This window comes from Varanus komodoensis, unplaced genomic scaffold (assembly GCF_004798865.1).
Source record: "Varanus komodoensis strain SLA01 unplaced genomic scaffold, ASM479886v1 scaffold53, whole genome shotgun sequence".
NCBI classification, from domain to species: Eukaryota; Metazoa; Chordata; class Lepidosauria; order Squamata; family Varanidae; genus Varanus; species Varanus komodoensis.
This window is the reverse complement of record NW_025336126.1, coordinates 4927464-4945404: the sequence shown is the minus strand read 5'-3', so window position 1 is coordinate 4945404 and position 17941 is coordinate 4927464. Positions and strand designations below refer to the sequence as shown.

Sequence of the window (17941 nt, the reverse complement as noted above, 5' to 3'; positions counted from 1 at the left end):
AATCCTGGACATGTTTTGGAACTTGCTGAGTACAGATTCAGCATCCTGAGTATCTCTGCTGCATTTATTTTCTAAAGCATGTTTCTTGCCTGTGAGCTTTTGGAGATACATGGGGAGCACGTTATGAAATCAGAGAAGTCAGAGGGGAAGCTAAGTAAAGCTTCCCAGGATGGGTCTTTGATACCCCCTTTGCTTTATGCTTCCCCACAAGGAAGAGGAGTAAAATCATGCAAAACTGATAAAGAAAAGTATATAAATTATATTTTTTTGAAGCAGAATTTTTTATCCAGGTTGAACACAACACTGCTCATAATAATAATATGTCGTAAACAATATCAAGTCCCCATCCTTTTTATTTAATTCTGTGTTACTGTTTCAATCTGCTCATCTATCTAACTTCTAAGTTAAAAAGCAAGCTATAGTGTTCATTTCCTCTTCACAACAAAACCCACAGCATACAATTATTTCCATTGTACAAATGACTGAGTCATAATGCTTACTTAAGACTATACAAATGTCTTCATAGAAAAGAGCAAGATAGAAATCCACGATTGCCAGATCCAAGGCCAATTCCGGATCTGTTTTAAGGCAAAATCTAGCTGCCTAGCTCTAATATAAGCTCTTGCCCTTAACCTTGTGGGAAGGATTCCCTGGTGAGATTGAAGGAGAGCAAACTTCCTTGGTTTTTGGATTGGTTGTAGGGAAGATGCTAGAGATATGAGCTTAGTCATTTTGGAGCCAAAGCTTATTGAAATTCAGACAGACATCTTCCTTGTGTATGATGCCCTGAATCGGATTTATCTCCCATGCTGTTGTACTTGATGGAACCAAAATCTGTTGCCTTGAGGCGCTGTCTTACTTTACCTCATAGCAAGGCTCTTTCTGAACTGAGCCAAGATTATATCATGTCACATGAAAGAAAAGAAGTGGGGAGAATAACACCAAGCCTTGAATGGGGATGAGGAGGCTCCCACTGGATCTTGAGCAAGAGATTGGATATTCTAAGATTTAGCGTTTGGCAAGGCAAAAGGCCATCATGTTGGCAAACAAGACTGACTCTCCTAACATTCCTCCATCTTTTGTTTTGTACATAACAGTGCATTTTACCTTATGACACAATGTAATAGTGAGTTCATGATATAAGGTGCAAAGGGAATGCTCCACTGGACGTTAGGAATCCTCACCTCAAGTCTTTGTTCATCCACTAAGACACTGAGCAAATGAGGCCAAGTCATTAAATTTCATCCTTAGTTCTCCCAACTGTAATATGGGGGAGGCAATTGTTATTAGGATTCATATGCTAAACTGATATTTGTTGGAAGCCCTGGTACACTGATTTCCAAACCCTATTTTTAGAAACTTGGGGGCTTCTCAGAAGCTTAACAGAGGGTGCCTTGATAATCTTGTAAAGCTGGACAAGTTTATCAACAATTATCCACCTTCCTGTGTTATATGTAATTGCACAGTAAACTTTGAGAGCATTCTAGGGGCCCTATAGGCTGGTGATATCAGATATTGTGCTGAGACCTGATGTTTCAAATTATAGTCTCTGTGTGGTAGAGGTGAAGAATCCTTATGAAATCCACAAGGTCTTTCTCCACAAGGACCAGTTTTAGCCAAAATCATGCACCCTACAGGGTGTATGACTGAAGGTTTAAAGATATACCTACTAAGGGTGCCAAAACATGGTAAGGGGATGCCCAGTTTAAGTACTCCTGCTCCCCCATTTAAGTATAGCAGGATCTCAATACTGAACAATGTTACTATTCTTCTCATTTTGCTCCTGAAAAGTTCAGGTGCAGCTTGAGAAAATTTCAGTTTACATACCCCATCTCTTATGGAATAAGTGGACCCAGTAGGGGTTCCTAACACAAGAGCCTCCAAAATCCTGGAGCAGCTGGTGCAGCAGACTAAGGATCATTCTCAGTTTGTCAGGTGTGCTGCCAAATCCCAGTAGGGTAAACCAGCATCCTGCAGAGAGTGATCACACAGTCATGTTCCCTTGTGCACATGGGTTCAGCAGCAAACCAGTGGATGCTAGCCAGGTCCTCTGGAGACAAGAGTTTGAAAGCCACTGGCTTTCATTTCCCCCTCTCTCTTCTGCAGTTCCCTACTCTTATTTATGTTCTTGGTTGCTGTGCTGTTTCCCAACTGTGGTGTAAAACCTGAACATTCCATTGCAAGAAAAGGCCTGATTTAGCTGTTATTCAGGACAAGGCTATCTAGGGTAGTCCTTCTTGGCTGTAGATGAAGTTTGTCCTTCCAAATGACTCATACACTAATATCGAAGAGCCTGTTTTGGCAATTTGAGCCACTTTTGATTAAGAATCACTCTTTTTTCTTCTATTGATGAACAGGGATGGAGAGAAAAGAGAGACAAGGTTGGCAGCCATGCTGGGATTTGGGTGATTTAGAGATACTGGAACATTTTATTTTGATTTACATAAAGAATTGTTCTAGGAGCAGTTTGCAGAGGGAAAGGGGCCGAATTAGGACAAAAGGGCATTTTCCAAAACATATGCTGCCCTTCTAATTCCTCCTGCCTTTGAGCAGAGAAGGGCATGTGTGAAGATTGCTTGGCACTGCTTGATCTTGCAGCGATAAGGTGGTGACTTTTGCCTACTTTTTTACACATGGAAAAAGCATCCCAAATACCCAAGATGCACCAGGACTTGAGCAGCAGATGGGTCCCTCCATGAGCTGGCAAGGACAATAGGGTAGCTGGCAGGGAATCCCACAAGAGAGACAGTCATGCACATCCCCAGCAAGCCAGGATGCCTGGGTTCCCCAAGGAGGGGGGATCTGTGAGTCAGAGCTTCTCAGTTTGTTCAGAAAAGATTTGGAATTTTGGAGTGGGGAGAATGAGGAATGTAGAAACATGGCCTCTTGAGAATCTTTAGGAGGACCAAGTGGAGGAAACAGGTCCTAGGTGAAAAACATGGAAGGGCCAATACCTTTTAGTTTAGCAGAGTTGAAAGTGGGGAGCAAAAGATCTAGTTGTTTTGGGGCAGACAAGATGCTAGAAAGGGGTGACAGCCAAGGGTTTATAGTCTGAGGAGTATCTCACAGTGATGTTGGCCAGGGCCGCCATCCTTTTGTGTGATGCATGCGCACGCGCACGCACACACACAGAGTTCTGCTTCCCCAGCTCTTTGGTGTCTGCTCACCCAGCAAATTCTCAAAGACAGGCAACAAGGCAGAGGCAGCAGCGGGGGTGGGGAAAGGTTGCGTGCTGGAGAGCCCCCAGGGCTCACGGCCAGTTCCTGCCAAGCTCTTCAGCCCTTCCAGGTGCCCCAGGCCAGAAAGACCATTTGCAGCGAGCGCAGTGGAGGAGCAAGGATTCAAATAATTGGACAGGATCTTGGCTGTGCATCAAACATGGCAGAGGAAGGCCCATGGGGGATACAGTGGTTAGAACATCTCTCGGTGCTCTTAAGGAAACACATCAGCCACTAGATCGCTGTTCCCTTCCTCTCAATCCCCCAGCCAACAGTTGTATCTCAGCTTGTTTTACCTTGATGACAACCTTACATTTCCTGTCTGCATTCCTGATACCCCACCAAGTGCCTGTCCTTTCCTATAGCAACCACTTCCCTGAAACTCTTTCAGCGAGGGTTCTTCCAGATGGAGGGCTCCTAGCACGATAAATCAAAATGTATTGTGCAGCTGTTCTGGTTTTTTTGTCCTTAATGGACTTTTTTGCAGTAAGGAAAAAAGATGGAAGAAGCATTAGGGAACACAGGAAGGTTATGAGCGGAAGACAAGATTCTCTAGGCACCCTGTAAAATTCTGTGAATGAAGCAGGGCAATTTCACAATGAAACCTCATTTGGAAGTGCATTAAGTTTCCATTCACATTTCTGTACATTATATAGGTCATATTCCTTCTCACTTGCCCACCCATCCTATTTTAGTTGCGACCCCCCTTTTTTGAGCTCCATACTAGGGAATGCTACACATGTGAACAAAACAATTGTATCCCAAATGGCTCTACCATGAGGCATTGTGAAGCGTGTACCCCAGGTGGTGGGGACCATCCAGTGTAATAGAATATATATGCAATGTAATATATATAGTTTGACATTTTGGATTTTCTGTCAAAATAACTTTGTTGGACCCCAGTCCGTATTCCAGGCTAGTGTTAAAAGACAACTGGCAACTCCCAGGAAAGTTTTTCTGCAAAACATTATAACCCATCTGATTCTTTTTAAAGCAAAGCAAAGCAAAGCAAAACAGAGATACGTGTTTCAGTGCAAAAAAGGGAGCTCATGTAGTTAAAAAAAAGGTAAAGAAATGGCTGAGGCTGCCATTTTAATGCATCATGTTAGTGACTTTTGAAAAATCTAGATGAGTATTCGGCAAGCATGTATACTAAGAAGAAACAGCAGGAGTGGAGAATTAGCAAAATACTACAAAAAGCTGTGTAGGAATGATGAGCGGAATGTCACAGTGATACTAACATACAGCCTTGTCAATAGAGAGAATCCCAACTCCCTGAACAATACCATTTTGTTTACTGAATGCAGGGAGAACAAAAAGTTTGTGTTTGGCCTAGAGAGATGTTACAGTTTTGTTGTTTCTCAAAAATGAGAAGGACTTTTCAAGCTGTAACAGGGGCCCAGAATCTCTGAGCCGTCACACTTGCCAGTCCTGTGGTTTGGCCTCTTGCAAGGGAAATCCAGCCAGTTGTCCAGGCAATCCCAACTTGTTGGGAACCACACAAACACATCGCTTGTTCTCACTTCACCAGAACTTGTCAAAGTGACTTTGGTAGCATTGTGTGGTAAAGAAAACGTGATGCTAATTATTTTATTTAGACCTAGCTGGACCCCACTTGCAGTAGTTTGTTTACCTCTGGGCGGAACAGTTTAAGAAAGATATTGACAACAGATTTTGTGGAGAGCTACAGAAATGTAAAAGGGTCAAGAAGACAAATCATATGAGGAAATGCTGAAGGAACTGAGTAGCCTAGAGCTGTAGCTTTCAAACTGTTCCAAGGAATCCTCTGTGACATGTGGAGATTCCACAGAGATGTGCAGCTTTTACTCAGTAACACATTGATGTGGAAAAAGCCCCTCAGGGCAGGAACCATGACATCCACTAACTTAGGGGGAAAGACTGGGGAGATGACTGAATGCAAAAATTGCCAAGTGTTTGTAGAACATTCAGAAACAGCAGGAGCAACTGTTCATCTTGCCTGCTAAAATGCAGAATAAGCAGCAATGGGATTTAATTTAGGACTGACTGACGTTTCCGGTCAGTACAAATGAATGTGCAATGCATGCATAGTTGTTTATCCTTTGTTGCACAGGCTCGCTTAGACACCAGCGTCCGAAGAAGAATATCTGTTTCTATTGCATTTTGCCTGTACTCAAATGTCATTATTTTATGACTGGGCCAATGTGGTTCTTCTTGAGGATGCTCATTGCTATTTCACACATTGTGTGGTATGTGATTGTACACATGCCATTGCCATCTGATGGATCAGTTCCTGTGACAACACTAGTGTTGAAAAAGGTCTCTTCCCCTATGTTAGCATCATTCTCTCAGTTTTTAAAATTTTGTTTTTAATATGGTTTTTCAGGATTATTATCTGTGATAGCCAGTCAAGATATCCCCCATTCAAGTTATCAAGTGATAGTTGACCAGTGTCAGGTACAAAATTATCAATTGTGACATGTCTGAATTATTTGTCGTGCAAAACAAAATTAATATTACTTCAGACTATAATAAATACCTCAGTGACCCCCAAATGCCCTCTATTTGTACATATTTGGCCCGATAGCCACAGCAACTTTAATCAGCTACTCAGTTTTGTTTTTGTTTTTTCCAATTTGGTTAGTGAGCTGTGTTATAAATGCCCTTCCGCATGGTCTTTCTTTCAGGGCATTTCCACACTGCAGATTGGTAAGCAGTCCTAATTGTCATGGCTTGAAAAAAAATTAAGCAGAACGTTGTAAATGTTTTATTCGGGTTCCTAAACCTTTCATGGAACTACAGTTCTGAGTTCCCTGAGGGGAGACTTACATCACCAACCCGTATGGAGGGCCATTCTCTGTTCACAACCATATAATGACAGGAATGATAAATGTCTTCATTTTACTATCCTTTAGCCACTCTCACTATGAGGCAAAAGCGTTGCTAAATAGATAATTTGCATCAGTTTGAATATAGACCAGTGAAGCAAAGTCCTTTTCTCTAACATGAGAAGACAATTGATAATAATTTTTGAACAAAAGATTAATCTGGCTCAAATACCTGAAATTTTAATCTTAGCTTTTGAAGCTGATAATATAGAAGTATTCTAAGTCTCAAATGTAGGGCAAGCAGGTGAAGTATTACTTTGCCAAAGTCAGTAATATCAGTTTTTTTAAAGAAATAAAGCCAAGCAACCTGCCTTCTAGAATGATCCATTGTAAAGAATAGTATAAACTCTCCATATTAGAAAAATATCAATTTGAATTTTCAAAAGTAATTTTGAAAGAAAAACTTGAATGCCCCACCACTACCACACTCCCACCACACATTTCCACAAAATCCGTCACAGCTGTAAAAATATAAAAAGATCCCTGCTGCATAGCTAGCTAGTCCACCATCCAATTCCCCCAAACAGGACATAAGCTTAATAGCCCTGCCCCACTCATGTTCCCCTGCTAACTGGCCTAAAATAAAATGGTATTCAGAGGCTTTCAGCCTTCACTCTTGAAGGTAATATAACTAGCACTGATTGATGGTTTTATCCTCCATGAATTTGTCTTTTCCCCTTTCAAAGCCAACTAGGCTGACAGCTACCACTACTTCTTGTGAAAGCAAATTCCACAGATTGTATGTTGTGTGATGAAAAACTTGCTTCTGTTCGCCCTAAATTGCCCACTGTTTAGCTTCACCGATTGATCCAGGTTCTAGTGTTTGGGGGCTCCCTTTCTTCTTTCTCTACACCATGCATAGCTTTATAAACCTCTGTGACCGTCTGCCTTCTTTGACCCTTTGCCCCTTAAGCTAAATGGAAAGGAACGCACTGAAAAGCCAGGATCTTGAGGGGTGTTTTAACCTCTTCCTCTCTTTTTAAAAATCTTCCCTCCCCTTTCCCCAAATTCCTTCCTAGATTCAAAGCAGAATGGTGACGCGGCAAATGCAGCACTGGCTAATGAGGACTGCCCCACCATTGACCAGGCCTTGTCCCCTGAGGAGAAATCTCCTGTCACGCCTGGCGGCCGTGAACGCTACAACCGCGACCGAGCCTGCTTCCTCCTCTCCACCGGAGACTTTGGCCAGTCGCCCGACGGGAACATCCGAAAAGGTACCTGCACACATATCATTTCCACCTTGCCTCTTTCTGCAAAGGCATACACAACCAACTTGGAGCGTGTAGCCCACATGGGGCATCTTTCCCTACAACCACCACCTCCACTTCGCCATAACAAAAACTGGAGTTGCCAGCGTCCTGAGGTAAAAAAAAGATGACAACCTATTGTTTATTTAAATATAAGCCGAATATTGAGAAAAGCTGTGGAGGGGGGGAATGGCAGTTTGGGGAAACGATCAGGAGACAGATGGTGACCTAGCAACGGGAAGGCCTCTATTGCCCATCTTTGCCTCCCTAGCAACAGCATGCATTGATTAAGAAACAGTGCTCTCTAGTGCAACTTCCTCGTGGGCAATCCATGCTAACACAACCCATTTTGAGCAAAGTAGGTTCCTGTTGGGAGTGGGGAAGTACATTCTCCACCCTAGCAATCCCAGTTCCTTCCCATCGCTTTCACCACCTCTTAGATCAGCAGCTCAGCCTTGGTACACCCCCAGCATCCTTCTCCCATCCACCTCAACATAAGTGTGCTCTCGCCTCAGCTCTTCCTCTCCCTCAGTCTCCATTCCTCACCCCACCGTGTTTCCTCACTTATAATGCATCATTCTGTCCCATTGTGTTTAGCTGTAGTTGCTCTCTCCATTCCTGAGGCTATTTTGAAGGCCAGTGAAATAAAGGGTGGGTGTGTGGGGAAGGGACTGGATTGTAATCCTTAGGAGGTCATGCAAATGGTTATAAAACAGTAGAAAGCTATTATCTCCCCACCCTTGGAATAATTCTGTGAACAGAAAAAGTTAGGCTTGGACTCAATTGACCTGACCTCAAATCTTTGTTCACACATGGTGCAATGACTCACCTGTAATGGAAGTAGTAGTTAGCTACCTGCAAGCAGTGTTTTAAGGAAAGGTAATTCCAGCTTTGAGCTCTGGGAGGGATGGTTGTAAACCTAACTCATCAGCCAGGGGAGGCCCTTTATTACATAAAGTTAGATGCTCCCGAGATGGCAGGTGCTGTAAAGCACCAGCAAGATGTGGGAAGTTAGAGGTAGGTGTGCCATGAGACCTGCCTTGTGTCCCCTAAGCTGGCTGTCTACCTTCAGGTGCCATGGAAGATGCTATTCCATTACCGGTGTTGGAGTAAGACCCAATGGCAGGCTGGTTGGCCTTTGCACACGGCATAGGAGAGGGTGACCATCTTGTATTTTACTTCAGGCACTGAATTATTTTGTTCATGGTGTGATAAGAGCTAGCTGTTTGATTATTTAAATAACCATGGCAGTACTACTGTAAAAGTAAATAAGCTGCCATCTTAAGAGTGATCTGTATGTTGTGTGCTTTTTTGCCATTTTTTGTTCCAGTGCAGCCTTAACAGACCCACAACAACCCTGAGTTCAAAAAGTGGTTTGAGAATTCAGTACAGAAGTATATTAAATTAGAAACTTCCACATATATTCATACGGGAGTGCTTTCCACTTCCCCAAATTCCCTTAAAGTGTCAAATTCCAAAACTGTTTCATGAGTTGGGTGAGTCTAAAGAGAGCTTTGTTGCAGGATTGCAAGCGCCAGCTGTACTTAATGCATATATATTGTATGCATACATATTTCTTTGGACTCTGGCCTAGTCTAGAATTTTAATCTTTGTCCTGGGGAACCACACATTCTTTACTTTAAAGATAACTATTCATTATGTCAAATATTCTGAGTATTTTGTCTAGAATTGGGCAGGCAAGCAAAGATTTGTGTGTAGATTGGTGCATGATACAGCAAGAAAAGGCATTTGGGTGCTCGACCCTGAACACTGAAAACTTTCCCCACAGCAGACCCCAGTAATTTTCAGACCTTGGCAGCCTGGGTCCCTGCACCTTTTTGTGTTTTAAACTCTCCACAGAAGACCAGAAATTTGCATTTCCTACAGAAAGGAGGCCAAAAGGAAGCCCATTTCAGATCTTTAATCCCACAGTCAGTGTTTACTGTTAGGCTGAAGGGTTTTCACAGTCATTAACACTGATTATGATTACTGTTCAAATATTCCATTCCTCCCCCAAAAACTCATCCTTTTTAAAAATCACATTTCAATCTTCCTGATTGTATATACAAGACTAGTTTGGATAAGATAGTATTTTACGTCTAGTTTACTGCTGTGATTTACGCCAGGGGTGGAAGGGTCTTACAGTTTTAGAATCTGTACTTTAACATTGCACTGATATATCTGATTTTCATACTGTTGGAAAATTCATCAATCATTCTTAGAGGAACTGGACTACTGGTTGCCATCTTCTCATTTGTAGTCCTCTGTTCTAACATAGGTGAGAGCTGGTCTCAGTTTTGCCCATCTCACTGCAGAAAGGTATGGGGGAACATGATCCCTCTGGACAAGAATCAGCAGCAATGTGCTTTGTGTGTTTTATAACTGCTGGTCTAGCATCTGTCAGAAGCTGATCTTAGCAGCAGGCATCCTCTTGAACAGGGACAAGGTTGCGCCTGTCACAGCAGGCGAACAGGAGGCTGCAGCAAATGAAAGCTGACGAGGTATTTACTTCCACCAAGGGAGAGAAAACGACAGATGTTTGAGGTGTTACGCAGCAGGGAGAATCAGCAAGAAGCAGGCCAGGCACAACTACAGAGACCTCAGGGGAGGATTGGCTTGTCGACTTGCTGCTTGTCATTGGACCCAAATCTTAACCATCGTATTTCTGGTCCACAGACTTTGAGAAATCAAGTCGGTCTTGATATAGGTATAGGAATAGGCATAGGTATAGGTGTGACATAGTTTTACTGCAGTGCTTTCTGCTGGCATTACAGCATGCAGTCTTTTTGAATTTCACAGAGTTCTTCATCAAACAGAAATAAGGCTGTCACCCTGTTAAAGAAATCTTAGTTGATTAATTAAATCTGCATTAGTTTTGCATGTGAATAAGTAATAGATTTATTAAGTTTTTTTATTCAGATAATGCCTTATGTTTATGGTGCACAGATATGTCACAGCAAGCTCTAGCTTAGAAAAAGCATTTCTTCCTGTATGAGAATGAAAGATGGGTACCCTTTCTAAGATAGTGGTGCGGCTGCCACCTCTAATTTTTATATTAAACTGGTTAATTTTTAAAAAAAAGAGTCTTGTCTTTTAAGTCAAATAAAATTTATTATTTATCAAACTATTGAGTATTTAGAGGTTGCAGCTTTGGGCACAACTGATCTTTTGCTTACTCTTTGCAACAGGAAAAGAAAGCCAAGAGGAGACTTCCAGGTGCACAAACTTATTTTTTTGTTGAAATAAGTATGTTTTACACTGAGTTCTTCCTTAGGAGTATTCCTGAACAATGCATATCAGATCTACTCAGCTTACATTCTCACAAAATAATAAGTTTCAGGATCAAGCATGGCTCATAAAAAGTCAAGTGAGAATCTTTGTCTCCTAGCAATGTTGACAAGACAACAAGCCTAAGTCTTTCTGGCCTACGTGAGTGACCATGCAAAAAGCAGAGCTCTCACAAGATTAAAGAAAGATAATTAGCTGATTTTTAATCAAATACAATAAATATGCATGCATCGGAATTTGAGTAAAATGGTAGTCCTGAAGAAAGAAGCATATTTTGTTTAGTTTTATGAAGTATGCTTTTGTTGTAGCAAGTATCATCTTAGAAGAGAGAAGGGAATACCTCTTTCCAGATGGTGCTTGCCATCTGCAGTTTTTATAAACTTGCATTAAAAATCACATACACATATAGAGAGATATTTAGATAGATACAAGTACACATACACAATCTGCTGTTTGATTAACCAGGAAACCTGTTTAGTCAATAAAAAGGGTTAAAAAACTATTGATCTACTTGATTATCAATTAAACATCACAGCCCTAGTAAAACTTTACTAATGTGCCTGGTCTGCTAGAGTTCCCTCCATTAGCCATATTCTGGTAACCAAATCCCTCATGATATCCTTACAGCTGTCCTGTACATGTTTTCTCTGAATTAAGTCCTACTGAGTTCAACTGACCTTACTTTTAGGTAAAAGAGTATAGGGGTGCATTCTTAGGGTACCCTTTAATGTCTTCAGTTTTTGAACCAGAGCTTTATAGCTGTTCATTCTGCAATAATGGTCAATTTATCATGCTTAGCTCTGTTCCAGAGATAGTTTAATCTGCAAGACTTCGGTATATAAACCTGTTAAAGGGACAGGCACAGTCCAGGCAGTTTCTTCTCTTAGTTAATAAATAACCCTGCCTGTTAGTTCAGGATCCAATATAGCCTAAGATCCTGACACCCAGCAAAAGAGTGCCAAAAAAAAAGTCAGTCTAATTGCAGCTTATTTTCAATGACTCAAGAACCAAAGTGTTTTGTCCAACTTCATTGTCATTTGCAATCAGCAAAGCTGTGATTTTTATTCCTGGCCTCTTTTTGTCCTTTCTCTCCTTCACCCTTCCCTGCCCAGCACTGGGGCTTGATCAGAAGCACAGTGTGACTTCTCAGCATGCTTAGGGCTTAATGCTTTAAATATCTAGTTGATTAATCAATGAGGACCAGTATTAAAGGGGAGAGAAGAAATTTTTAAAAGGCATGTTTGGTACTGAAGAACTGTTTTTAACTGTGAGAGAAAAAGAAAATAGTTCTACAGAATTGTGGAAGGCAATTTTTATAAGAAGTACTTTTCTGTTCCTGAATGAGGAGTTGACTCTTCTGATTCCAACTGCCCTACAACAACATAGTTAAACTGGATGGTCATCTTAGTTATATTACTGATATGTTAAATTAAATACATTTGCACACATATTCATACTGAAAAACAGCAGCAGTTTTTGGATGATAAGCTTGTTACATCATCTAGAAGAACCATTCCTTCCCTTTCTTGAGTATGCATTTTCTAGGATGGTGTTGGCTTTCTGTGATCTTCTTAAGTATTTGCATTAAAAATAATTCTGGAAAAAACTCAAGTGATTAAAATATTTTAATTTTAATTCTTAATTTAAGAGACTACACTGCAGTCCTGTATGTGTCTACTCAGGAATAAGCCTCACTGAGTTTAATGGTGTTTACTCCCAGGTATGTGGCCATAAGATTGCAGGATTAGTTGATTAAGTATTGCATGAATATGTGAGTTATGTTTCTACACTGGATTCAAGGTGCCTTACAAATAACCTTTTTTCGTAACTGTTGCTAGTTCAAGAGTTCAGTTTCTCCTTTATTTCTGCCTATATTTATCAAATTTGATTGGTTACCTCTGGTGTAGTGTAAGTAGTCATACCGACATTTTTGCAAATATTGTCATTTTTGGTCCTGCCCATTTGGTCTTGTGGTGTGTACACGACTGAAAACTTCCACCTTTTTATACCACATCTGAACCCTATTTGTTTTTCTTGGTCCTCCAAGACACACATGGAAAAAGTTACAGGAGTGTTCCCTCCTCAGCTTTGCTACCACTTATAGGCCTCTCTCTGTGGTCCCAGAAATGCTCTGCTGCATTATGGGATATCACCTGGGAACACATGTGTGGGTGGAAATGTCCTTGGCAAGGAGCCACAGCAATCTTACCACCAGATTAAAAAGATGTCTGGCAAGCATGAATAAAGTGATGGTGTTATTGAAAATACCATTTGGTAATTTATCACATCACAGCCTCGAGATAAACATGATGCATGAAAAAACGGACTTTAGGCCACAATCTATTCATCACATACTGTGAAAGACTTCACGTTCAATTATATAGGGCTTCTTTAGAGCTATTGGATAGCTTAATAAGATGAAAAAGCAAAGGGTCAGAAGGAGAGAAAGCTATTGTTCACATAAAATTGCTAATTAATCCAAATGTATGTAGATTAAAAATGAGGGGGGACCCCATTATGTGGGTGCTCATGCTTATTAACTGAAGTACAAAGAATGCTGTGACACCCTTGAGACAAACTGATTTACTGTGGCAATAATAGCCTATTTCATGAGATTCATGAGATAATGAAGAAGGTGGATGGTTTTGCCTTCAAGGAGCCCTTCCTACATCAGCTTGTTTCCTCATGAGCTCCTGTGCATCAGCCCTAGAACTTCTGTTGTGTTGGGGTTGTTCACAACTCTGGGGTATACCCAAGAACACCATATAAGTTTTGTCCCTGTTTACCAAGGACAGTCCCAGTTAAAATCCCTAGTAAAAATCACCATTCCTATTTTGTCTGTCATAGGAGATATTTTGATAAAAATTTGTTCGTTGCTGTTCTTCAACAGAGGCATTTATGAGCAGCCTCGCTTGCATCTCATCCCAAGTAAGGCACTGCGCGCTAAAGGCACACGGCCTGCCATTTCCTACACTGCAGATGATGTGGTATACTTTGGACTGTGATAGCCAATTACTGGACTGCTATCTTCAACCAAAAGCAGAAGCATCATCTCACTGTAGAAGATAGGCTATTGCAGAGCAAGTGAGTACAACTTGAAACAGAGGGGAATCTTTAGCAATATACAACGGAGGGAAGGGACTTGGACAATTATCTTTGTGACAAGAGCAGGACTACTACCAGCATATCCTTATTTTCATCTAGGAAAAGTTAGAAGCTAGAGTAGTGTGGTATACTTTTAAGTCCACACAGTCTATTAGCCGAGTCTGGGTCTGTTGCTCCAATGAGCATAGGTACTAGTCCCTAGGAGCGGGGCTAGCTCAAGTCATTTTGCTGCCTAAGGTGGCAAGATATCCCTGTCCTTACTCCATATATGAAAGACAAGACTGGCAGTTGAATCTTCCTTCAGTGTTGACTTGCTCTAAACACCTGAGCGCAGCAGAGTAGCTTGGGGAGCACAGAGCAGGCTGAGCGGTACACATTCCGTGCTGTTCTCTAGCAGGTTGCTGGCCCTCCCAGGCCACCTGAGGTAGCCATCTCACTGTGTGTAATGGTGGGACTGGTCCTGCCCAGGACCTCTGCTTTTGCAAGGGAAGATGCCAAGGAGAGCGTGACTGGAGCTGACACACCAGTTGATAGGCAAATCTGGATAACAAAAGTAGCAGGCAGCCTTCAGCAGTAGGCATTCTTTCCACCGGACTCTATGGTCGTCATATGGCAACCATATTTTTGGTTTCATACAACTGAATAAGCCATGGTAGGGTATAGAAATGATACAGCAGACTGTTTCTCTCCGTGGTTCTTCTGCTACCAAATGTACCTCACAGTAAGTCCCCGGCAGGGTTCAGACAACATGAGAGATCTTACCACCGTAGAAATCACCGTGGCTTGTTATACTTGAATGTAGCTGAAAAAGTCATCAGGCCATAGGGACACAAATGCACATTTGTATGTGTTTATTAGACCACTCCTATATATCTAAGTCTCAAGGAAAAGCCATTAGTGATTTGCAGATATGAGGTAATCACAGTGCATGCACTTTTGAAAACCATGTTGCAGGGGTGCCTGTTGTGTTTGAGCCAAAGCACAGCAATAGAATCTTATCTGAATATCATGGTTCACTCCTCAAATATTCAATAAGAATAAAAATCATGTTTGGGCATGTACAGAGTGCTCTCCCACAGACTAAAGTTTGTTCCTACATATTAAAGGTTAAAGAGCCGTGTTTGCAGAATGGCAAGGGATCTTAGACGGCTTTGAGCTGTGGCACCTCTTGGAAGTTAAGCACTCTGTGCATTATAATCCAAATGTATGCAAATTAAAATGGGAAATAGGCCATTGCTGATTTGCATATGATTGTTAATCCAGAGGTATGCAAATGGAAATGTTCCTATTACCTAGCTATAAGGCTGAGCAAACATGCGTGTGCACACATGCAAATTAAAATGCAGTGTGAAAAGTGAAGGAGATCAAGCCAATGACTGCGGGGTTAACCATTATGCTCCATAAACTACAGGATCTCTATTTGGCATAATAATCCGTTTTCCAGTGGGGAGGTGTGATGCACCCTGCTCTGAATACTAGTCTCTTCACATTCTCTGCTGCTCGGAATATAATGGGCTGCTCCCTGATGGGGAAGCGGGGAGAGTTGTGTTCCCAGCTGGTGGAAAATTTAGGACACTAGTTGCCTGGCCAGAATGAGGAGACTGCAGGATACCATCTGTGCTGCAGAAAATGTCATGGGCAAGACAGGATGAGGCTGATGAGAGTGAGGAGAGGTTTTCTTTCTAGGCAGATATCCTGCCATCTCCTGCAGTGCTGCAGGACTCCTTTGCCAGGTCAGTTGAATTCTGATTTCTCATACAGGAAGCCTGGGTCTGATTTCTCACCAGTGAAATTGTCCTTTTAAGGAAGGCACCATAGCTCAGAATTAGAGGGTATATAGTTGGCTGCACATTTAATAGCTGAGATACTGTTAAAAGCACAGCTTTGCTTCTTATTTGTTATTGCTAGATGGCCTGTTAACATTCCCCCATCCCCCCCCCCAAAAGTTCCAAAGTTTTGGTTTCTGCCTATACTCCACCCTTCCTCCAAGGGATTGAAGGCAGCACACATAATTTTCCATCTCCATTGTTATCATAATTGTTACTATGAAGTAGGTTGGGCTGAGCAATTGTAATGGCTGAAACTCACTCAATGAACTATCCAGCTGAACTGGGATTGGAGCTCAAGTCTCTTTACTTCAAGACCAATAGTCTAGATTTTGAGGACACTGGAGCAATGTTGCATCTCTCTCAGATAAGAAAAGATTCAACCAAACAGCAGTGAAATTGATGTGCTGAAGAGAAACAACTCCTAGAGCTCAACTGCCTCAAATCAGGATAAATGTAGCAGGAAGTCACCTGCCTTTTTGTTACAAGAAGAATTTATAAAGTAAACAACTACACATAAAAAATACTAAAACTAAAAGAGGATTTGTTTAGCTTTATTAAACAACATGTATTCAGTAGCAAATAAGTTTACTAAAACAACAACAAAGGGGTTTTTTAATAGCTTAGAATAACTTAAATTCAAATCTCCACAATAAAGGCAGAAGCCTTGTTTGTTGTGGTATTTTGAAGGTGAAAGAGATAAATGGTGGATAGGGAGCAAAAGATCCAGGTCCCTTAGAAAGGGAGAGCTTGGATATAGGATACAGAAATAGTGAATTTTTATTTTAAATATTACATTTCTATCCTGTCTTTCCTCTCATGGCAACATGGGTTGTGCAGGCCCAATTCTGTTTATGCTTACAACTCTTTGAAGTAGGTTGTGTTGAAGCTGAGTGTCACTCAGTGAGTTTCATGACTGAGCAGGATATGAATCAAAGTCTGCTCGATCCAGAGGTAACATCCTAATCATCACATCACACCACACTGGCTCACCATTGTAGAAGAGGGACAAGCAGTGTGCAAGGCAACGAGAAAGCGAGACCCCTGAGGAGTGGGGGAGTATAATATATCAGAGCAGGCGAGACCTCAGGAGACATGACCTCAGGTTGGGAGCAGGTCAGGTAGGGGGGTGGATTTCACAGCCGTGCCTTTCTCTACTTCATCACATGCTCATCTTCAGTGCCTCCTCCTCACATCACCTCTGTCTGTTTCTCCTACCCCAACCCCTTTTCATCTCCATCCATTGCTCCTACCCCTATCCTTCCTTTATCCCACCGCCGACCAAACCTGGGCCCCACAGGCGCCCGCCGCCTGCCGCAGCCAGCATCAGACTCCTCTGCCACCTCCTGGTACCTGCACGACTACAATGCCAACGCGGCCCCCTGGAAGCATGAGTAGGATGCCTGGAATGCAGGGAATTGGTGAGTAGGCTTCCCACAACACCTCGCCCCCATTTGCTCGCTCTAGCAGTTCAGCCCTACTCTGCGGCTTGCCTTCTTCGCAAAACTTTTTGCCGGCCTTGCAGCTGATCCTCCAGAAATGCTAGTTGCCAACTTCATTTCTAATATGGGTCCTGTAAGGACAGACTGACAGTTGGGAGCTACCACAGTGTTCTACCAGTTGTTGTAAATGGGGAGGAACAATTAAGTGTAACACCAAGAAAGCTTTCAAAAATTTAGAAAAGCTCCCCTTTTAGGCCTGTCCTAAGACGTGCCAGAGGAAAAAAGTGGTTGAATGGATTGAGCTATTATGGACTAGGAGGTTCATTTCAATTTTGAATTTTTCTCCATATTGAAAAAGCAAAGTAGCACGTAAATATATCCCATCTCTTTGTTTGCTGTGCTGGCTTTCTTTTTGCAGATTGTGGACATAAAAAGCAGTTAAAAATCCATCTGATAGGGTACCATTTTTGTACCACTTCATTCATTGTATCTCATGTGTGTAGACCAGGCCTCAGGCATCACAATTTGGTTATTGTGAAGTAAAATGCTTTAATGGCACATTGTTTCGTTTGCATCACTGACAAAATTTGAAGTAACACATATTAGATAAGTGTAAAATAGGTATGTCATTCACATACTCTTCTGGAGGGAAAATAACTTTGAGAGGATGGGGTCTACTGGGACATGGTATAGGAAAAAAATAAAAACCAGGAGGGAGGCTTAAACCTCAAAAAGAAAGCAGAAAGAAGAGCTACCTCAAAAAGGCAAACAATTACAATTGAATGCATCCCAAAGCATTTTGGAACAAAGTCTTCAGGTGCAATTTGCAAGGAATTACAGATTGAAAAATTAAACATGAACAAAAAAATTAAATGCTTCTTTATTCCTGAAAAAGCTTATATTCTTTCTCTTTAAGGATATGTTAAAGTTTGCCACCTGAAGCTTGTT

General features: G+C 41.7%; 1 protein-coding gene across 4 annotated transcripts in view; it reads left to right on the top strand.

Annotated features, from left to right (window-relative positions):
* LOC123032223 (potassium voltage-gated channel subfamily C member 1-like) overlaps positions 1-17941 on the top strand; it is a 41997-nt gene that overhangs the window by 16893 nt on the left and 7163 nt on the right. For 2 of the 4 annotated variants that reach the window (XM_044447948.1, XM_044447947.1), the window contains exon 3: positions 7105-7299. The exons of 1 other annotated variant lie outside the window; for it this stretch is intronic. In XM_044447948.1, coding sequence (XP_044303883.1) covers positions 7105-7299 — 195 coding nt within the window. The remainder of the gene's footprint in view (positions 1-7104; positions 7300-17941) is intronic. One more of the 4 variants, XM_044447949.1, reaches the window with a different exon arrangement.